Source organism: Pinus tabuliformis, chromosome 2_2 (genome assembly GCF_031772625.1).
Source record: "Pinus tabuliformis cultivar Carrire ecotype Pingquan chromosome 2_2, CPIR1, whole genome shotgun sequence".
NCBI lineage: Eukaryota > Viridiplantae > Streptophyta > Pinopsida > Pinales > Pinaceae > Pinus > Pinus tabuliformis.
This window is the reverse complement of record NC_142300.1, coordinates 477,695,165-477,703,638: the sequence shown is the minus strand read 5'-3', so window position 1 is coordinate 477,703,638 and position 8,474 is coordinate 477,695,165. Positions and strand designations below refer to the sequence as shown.

Sequence of the window (8,474 nt, the reverse complement as noted above, 5' to 3'; positions counted from 1 at the left end):
TCTTCAAATACTTTGCATGCAAACTAGTATAGAAAATTCTATAGGCATATCTCCTAAGTTATAATCGTCTAATTTCAAAAAACTGGATCAAATGATTAGTGGAAGTTTCCCTCACTATGGTCCAAGTTTAAGCTTCCAGAACCTGCCAAAAGAAAAGTTATTGTCGAAATGCCAACATGACATGTTTGTTGCAAGATTTTATGAGCATCTAGGAAGATCGAATTCCTATGATCATATCTCCTGAAATATTGCGATCCAAGATATAAAAATTGGACTAGATGACCAATATTATTTCCCCTCACTATGGACCAAGTCTCAGCTTCTAAAACCTCCCATAAGAGAGGTTATAACATATATTCCAACATGACCTATTTGATGCACGATTTTAGGAGCCTTCAAGAATCTCAACCTGCTCTGATAATATCTCCTAAAATATTGTGATCCAAGATCTAAAAGTTGGACCAACATATCAATGAGATTTCCCCTCACTATGGACAAGTTTCAACTTTTGGAACCTCATAGGTGAAAATTTATAGAATAAATTCCAACATGACCTGTTTAAAGATGCATTTAGGAAGCCCAACTTCCTTTGATCATATTTCCTAGAATTTCGCGACCCAATATCTGAAAACTAGACTGGAGGATCAACAAGATTTCTCTTCACTATAATCCAAGTTTTAGCTTCTGGGACCTCCCAAAAGAAAAGTTATAGCACAAAACTGAGAAATTGTAATCACAGAGCCTTGCATGTCCACATGCAACATATTAAATTTCACATAAAAATAAAGACATCTTTCTTACAATCTCAAGGTAGACTTTCAATACAATCCACAAAATAGTCAAGGCATTTTGCCTATTGATTCCATGTAATGGTTTCCTACAACCATGCAAGCTTATCATAGGGACATACATTAATTCAATAAAGAAATAATCATCATATTCACAACTCATAGTTAATAACACTTTTGAAATTTAACAATGGATGAAACTAAAGGTGGGACTTTGATTTTCCACCCAACCATAGACTAGTTGCAGCATGTATTTCTTGCAGCAATCACCCCCGAGCTAGATCCGTGGTCTAATGGAATTTTTCAAGAAAAATCAATTGGAAATCACGCTTAACACTAAGATTATAGGAATTTTTTGTTATCAACCAACAAATCCACATATGTCCATCCAATTTCTTTCAGTAGAGAGAGAGAGAGAGAGAGAGAACCCTTTGTTGCTATTAGAATGCCTTTTTATCCTTTATTCTTGTGTGTCTCTTCATGTTCCTCATGGAACATTCTTCAATATATTTCTTGCTCGCTGCACATTTGATTAAGCAATGGTGCCAACTAACACCACTCATATTCTTCTTCATTTTCCCCCTTAGATTGTGGATCTATGATCCCACACTTCAGGGCATTCAAATAAATTTATAATAATTTACAATCAGAGTACAATTAAATTACAAAATTAGGGGGAATATATCAGGGGTGTTACATGATCTGCAAAAAAAATGGATCAGAGTAACTTAACAATTGAACCACAACCAAAAGAAAGTTGGATTTTTATAATGCACTTGGTGAGAACAACCCTTTCATAGATGGATTTCATACTTATGCTTTCATCAAACATTTGATAAAGCTAAACTAATTGTTAAGAGCTAGGTTTTCAAGGTACATTTTTACAGGCAGGCATGGATAGGGACATGAATTTGTATAGAGATAGGGACACCAATTTTGAAAATGAAGGTACATGTGTACATGGAGATGCATCACAAAGAAATCTAATATAACTAGGATTATAAGCCTAACTATAATTGTATTTTCTACCTATATTACATGAAATTGAAAATAAGACAACCCATTAGAAATCACCCTTAACTAGCATAAGGATGTAAAAAAAGTAGTCTTGGGAGAAGTTGATCTTAGGAAGTTGTTGAATTCTTATCACAAAAGAACATGGACATAATAGAAGATGGCTTGGAAAGAAGATTTAGTATTGCAAAACCTCGATGTTAAATGAAACAATATTGAACAAACTTGTCAAGAAGAATTCTAAAAATGTGAACAAGTGAATCTTAGAAAATTGGAAGTTAACATCCAAAATGAAACCATTCTCGTCAACAACAGGTTTCATACGATTTTGACAAATGACGGTGGAACTATCAATGGAGACTATCTTTGATGACACTTCTATGCTATTCACATGGAGAAAAGCTTGACAGGAAAAGTTGATCCTCAATTTTCGATCGACTATCCCATCCACTTCCAAATAAGTTTGCACTTATGTTAGTTATTGACGTATCTCTTCTCTTTGTTAATATCAGTCCAAAAGGTCAAGATTTTTTGTGTCTCTTTTAGATAGCAAGATTAATATTAAATATATATTAAATCCTTTTTTGGTTTATGGTAGTTGCAGGCCTTCAAGTTATTTTTGGCAAGTTTTGTTAAATGGAAAATAAATTAAGGCTTTTTAGTCTCCTATCTGTTTCCTAGACTCGTATTAGTTATGTTTGTTTCCATGACTCATATCTCTTATGGTAATAATGAATAATATGTAAATCCCTTGTATTGCACTAGATTTCACCTCTATAAGTGAATATATAAAGATGATTTTTTTTCATTTTTTATGTTTGTATTGTTTAGAAAAACAAAAAAATGTGTCTTTGTGAGATCAATTAAACTTCTAAGAAATATGTTTACAACTTATTTTCATGTATAATGATCTATATTGTAGTTGAGAAAAAACCCTTTACATTTAAATAGCATATCACAAGCATAAAAGTGATCATATACACCTTTACTCAAGGCATGATGTTTATCTTCACTAGATGTTGCGTTGTTTCATATACCCTCATCTTGGATACAAGAAGTTGTCTAAACTTGTTGCCTCATATAATTATGTGTTATTGAACAAACCTAGTATTAAAATCAGCTCCATATTTCCTAAGTGTCATGCATCATATAGAGAGAAGAAAACCCCAAATAGAAGCCCATCTCCATCCGTGACAAGTTGTCCCAAAAAAAAAATCAAGTTTGTTGGAGAGATTCAAGGCATAACTAGATAAAGTTGTAAGTAAAAAGGAATACACAAAAAAAGATTATATTTCACGCATTTTCATGAACTTCAAGGAAGCAACTAGAAAGAATCTATCTAAAATGCCACTATAGTTTTCAAGGATAATCGATCTTATTGAGGAATGCAAGGATGTTGAAATGCTCAAGGAAGTCATTCGAGTATCCCATCTCACTTTCCCACTTAAACTAAGTAAAAAGAAGCAGCTCATGTATTCACCAGCCAGAATGAATCCAAATCTAAATCTAAAAATTAAACCCAAAGAAAAAACAAATCCAATACAAAAGACATTAGCTTTGACGAATGAATTTAGGGAACTTGTCTATCAAATGTTAGCAGTGGAATAGTTCTCAAAGGGTTTATTGATGTCCCATCTACCTAAGAAATTTAGGGAGAAAATAGGAAAATTTCTTGATGTCAAGCATCTTGGTTACAACCAGTTGTCTAAACCTATTAATTCATACAATCACCTTATATTAGTGAACAATGTTCACATTGAAATCAATCCAATATTTCCCAAGAAATTTCCATCATCTACAAAGAAGAAAAACCCATCTCCATTTAGGATGAATGGAACTAACAAAAAAGCTGGTTCGTTGTAGAAATTCAAGGCATGGTTGGGTCAAGTCATAAGCAACAAGGAACATATAAAAAAATATATAATATTTCCTTCGTTTTCATCAAATACAAGGAAGTAATAGGAAAGACATTGAATAAGATGTTGTCGAGACTTTCTAGAATAATTGACCTTGTAGAGGAATGCAAGGATGTGGCAGTTCTCAGGGAAGTCAACCAAGGATGGCACCCTGTTTTCACTGTTAAATCAAATAAACAGAAAAATTTAAAATCTATATATAAACCTAAAGTAGACACATACCCAAAATTAAGCTTTGGTAGAGGAACTTAGGGAATTTATATAGCATATGCTATTGGTAGGCGAATTTTTGAAGGCTTTCCTGATGTCTTATCTATGTCAAATATTTGAAGAGCACATGAGAAATTTTTTTGATGTGAAACATTTGGGATACAAAAAAATGTCCGAGCATGTTGCATCATACAATCACCTTGTTTCAATGGATAATGTTGGCCCTAGATCAATTCAAATATTTCCCTCAAGCTTTGTCAACTAAGCGGTGCCCAATAATCCATTTCTAATACAACAAGCAAAGTAACCTCAATTAACATAGACCATGGTCCCACTAAAATGAAAGCAAAAGTTGAAGTGAACTATTTTTCGAGGGGTGTAAGTGGCAATGAATTGTTATGAAACATGGCTTTGGATAAAAACATCTATAATAAATGTTTTCCTTATATGAATTCCAAATGTGTACAACTATTAAATATGACTACTAGATCACAGAAATCAAGAAGCTCTAATCCTAAAGAGGCAAATACTCTCTTACTCATGTTTTTAGAGAGTCTGACATTAAGTCACATTCATCAAGCACTCCTAAAACATCTAAAAGATTTGACCATTGCCAAACACTTGATAGCAAAAAACCATCTAAAAAAAGAGGGAGAGGATAAAAAATATAAATTTCTTTGGAGAACTAAGAAGTCCTGCTGACACATGGCTTACAAATTCATTTCCTCAAATGTCTGAGTCGCTTATCTTAGGACCACAAGTGGGTTGTAATAATTCTCATCCTCCACTAAAAAGTTGGGCAAATATTAGTGTTGTTTTTGTAGAAGATTTGTGGGATGACATAAGATTGGACTGCAAGCAAAATGAAATGACCAAAATGTAGAGAGGGTAGGAGAACCACAGATGGGTTGTAGTAGCCTTTGTGCTCTGCAAAGAAGGGAAAAATGTAGTGGTCTTTGTGTAGAATACATGAGGGATGACAGATGATTGGATTGCACTAAAAAAATGAGCAAGATACAAATATTGGAATCCCATATTATTTAAAACATCATTTTGAAATTTGCATGGAAAGGACTAAGGAAATGTAATTGCAGAAAATGAACAAATCATTTCATAGTTACACATTGAGATGGATTGTTCTGCTGAGAAATTTGCTGGTGTAAATCCTAATGCACCAACTACTGCCAATGCAACATTCATGAATTGGATACCAAATTGCCATCTTTGTCATTGTGCTTTGACATTGAAACAAAACAAAGGAACCAACTTGTGTTTAGAAATTTTGTCTCTAAGTTATACAGACACGTTCAATTTGATATGCAAAAACACCATTAGATTTTTTTAATCAACCTAAATAAATATCAAATAAGAGTTACTTTCGTACTTCTCAGTAAGATTTTGAGGGTGACATGGACTCATGCCCCAATGTAGAAGGAAGAGTGTTGACTGAGTGAATCATTGCCAATGTAGAAGGAAGATAGTTGGTCATGCAAGATGTGCATGGAGCTGTGAGAAGCATCATTAGATAAATTTTGAGGTCTACAATGGGCCTCCTAAGGAATATTATAAAATAATAGTGGAAATAATAAAATAAGAATAGATTACATCATCAAATTTTAGAGGGACAAAAAAAAAGAAAAAATATTTTTTCAACTCGTATTTTCAACTTATCTCTGTACGGTTTCACTCAAATTTCGAGAGGGAGCACTCATTGGATGCAAAATTTAATTCCTCATGCAAGGAGTACCCATGTTGCATACTTTTGATGGACCCCGCTACATGAAAAATAAGAAATACATGAAAAAATGTGACTGCAATCACATTTTTCATGTATTTCCCATTTTTCTTGTAGGAAGGTCCATTGAAAGTATGCAACATGGGTACTTATTGGATGAGGAATTAAATTTTGCATCCAATGAGCGCTCCCGTTCAAATTTTGAGTGAAACCATAGGGAGATAAGTTGACAATGCGAGTTGAAAAAATAGTTTTTTTAATTTTTTAATTTTTAATCTTTTTATTTTTTTATTCCAAAAATGGTGAATCATCCCCCATGGTTGAAATCATCATCTTGAATCATGTTGGTTCTTATAAAGTTGACTTTGGTTGTACATTTTCGTTTTGAGACCCATTTTAGAACTCATAATTTCTCCATTGGCTTTCCAACCTAAGCAGAACAGAACAAATTGACACATCCCACACTACTAAGTAAGATTTTGGGAGAAACGTGAGGAGGAACCTACTACAGGCCCGACGCAAAAGGAAGAGTGTCAACCGAGTGGAACACTCTCGATATAGGAGGAAGATAGTTGGTCATGCAAGATGGACATGGATCTTTGGGAAGCATGCTTCTTGCCTTGGGAAAAATAGGTCAAATTGACACAACCCACACTGCTAAGTAAGATTTTGGGGGAAACATGGGGAGGAACCTACTCCTGGCTTAACACATAAGGAAGAGTGTCGACATAGTGGGTCTTACTTGACGCAAGAAAAATATAGGTGGTCATGCAGGATGGGCGCAGATCTATGAGAAGCATGCTTCCAACCTAGACACTTCTTGATGAAATTTGTGGTACAACCCTTTGCAAAAGTTGTTAAAAGTGCTAATGCAACCACCATAACATCGACTTGGTGTTACATTGTAAGCAATCATTTGCAAACATGGTTGAGAATGCCAATGCATTTAGATAACATCAACTAACGTCATCCTTCTAACAAATTGTAAAAAAATTGAATTTATTAACTATATGTATATATAAACTTTAAATATTGTGACGTTAAAAGAAAAGTCAATACTCATCAAACCTCAAATCTATGGCTAGAATCGTGCTAAGATAATTAACAAGGCCACATGATAACGAATGATAACGAATACAGTTTAATCATATACCTTTTATTCTAATTCTATCTTTATCTCTATATATTATCATTATGAAAAATACAACTTAATCACATGTTTTATATATATATATATATATATTAAATGTATATATTATATGTCGGTCCAAGCGCCGCTTGTCTCACGGCATCACCCATGGTTCATGTGCTGGTCTACAACGAGCACAGACCACACACGTGGCCATACTCTCAAGGTTCCAATAATTAAACTGAAGTCCAACCAAGCACTCAATGATTCAATGTTTAAAGATGCACCACGTGGCAGATAAGATCATGATACTCAGAATATTCAACGTCACGAATTCAACCTGGGGGGCCAGGTGAGAGGAGTGGCGGGATCAATCAACACCCAGTTGCAGAGCGCGCTAAATACAGGGTCCCAGCCGGGCTATTTACCCCAAATGAGCGATAATGAGAGTTGGGACCCGTGCATTGACTGGTGAGCTCAAATTGTAGGCACACAAAACGAAAGGCAAGTATCTCTGAAGATAAGGGTGAAGGCTGGGAGGCCGTTACCCGTCCATTAAATTCCTATATAAACACACTTGCCGGATGCCCTGTGTTTCAACAGGCACCGGTTGGTTCGGCCTTTTCTGCCCCCGTTGCTCTGTTTTTTTTTTCTCCAGTCTCAGGGTTCTGTATTCTGCATATATTGTTTTCGTTTTCGTTTTCTTGCGCTTCGTTTCTGTAGAAAATGGCATCTCTGGTTGTTCAGGTCCATGATTTGAACTCAGAATCGCCAAAGAATATCGGCACCCATCCATCTTCAGAAGATGTTGCGACGAGCGTTTCTTCGCCAAAATTGGAGCATAAATCATGCCTCTGCTCTCCCACTACTCACGAGGGATCTTTTCGTTGCCGCTTTCATCGATCGTCGTCTGGTTATTGGGGTAAGAGGCCCATGCCATCGCCAACGTCAACGCCCACGCCCAAGCTCACAGCTAATGGCGTTGTAAATGGAACAGAGCAGTCTGTAGAATCTCAGTCAAATATAGCAGATGCCTTCTGTACTAGTGGCTTGACCTCTGATAACCCAACCTATGTAGAGGAGTTTCAGGATGTTGTTTCATCAATGTAATCTGGCCACGAAATTTTGATGGTAGATTTTAGAATATATTAAGAATATCTTAAGGAAATAAAGAAATATTCATATAGGTTCAGAGTTTTGTAATATTCTGAAATTTGATTCTGAAATCTGCAATTGAGTTAAATTCTGTATATATAAATAAATAATTAAACAAAACATAAAAACATATAAATAATTACCAACTCAGATTTACTTTATTGATTGAAAATATAAATTTCTTTCCTGCGATATATATTAGAATTTTTTTAAAAATTTCTTTCATGCCGTATATATTAGAATTTTTCCAGAAAAAATCACATGATGAACTTAATAAATAATGGAGCATGTATAAATATAAATAATAGAGCATGTATAAATAATGGAGCAAACATGAGACTTTATAAATAACTGAGCAAAACAAAGAAGCATATGTTTCATTGTTTCATCTCAACCAATATAGAGATCTATGTTTTTCATTGAAAATACAAATTTCTTCCATATGGTGTCTATCAGAGAAATCAACCAATATAGAGATCTATATTTTCATTTAAAATATAAATTTCTTCTATATTGTGTATATTGAA

At 34.4% G+C, this 8,474-nt stretch overlaps 1 protein-coding gene across 1 annotated transcript; it reads left to right on the top strand.

Moving 5' to 3' along the window:
- Window positions 1–7,262: 7,262 nt before the first annotated feature.
- Window positions 7,263–7,978, top strand: LOC149193413 (uncharacterized). Its single transcript, XM_089406638.1, has one exon. The coding sequence runs from the start codon at window positions 7,519–7,521 to the stop codon at window positions 7,900–7,902; it is 384 nt and encodes a 127-aa protein (XP_089262764.1). The 5' UTR covers window positions 7,263–7,518; the 3' UTR covers window positions 7,903–7,978.
- The last annotated feature ends 496 nt before the right edge of the window (window positions 7,979–8,474 follow it).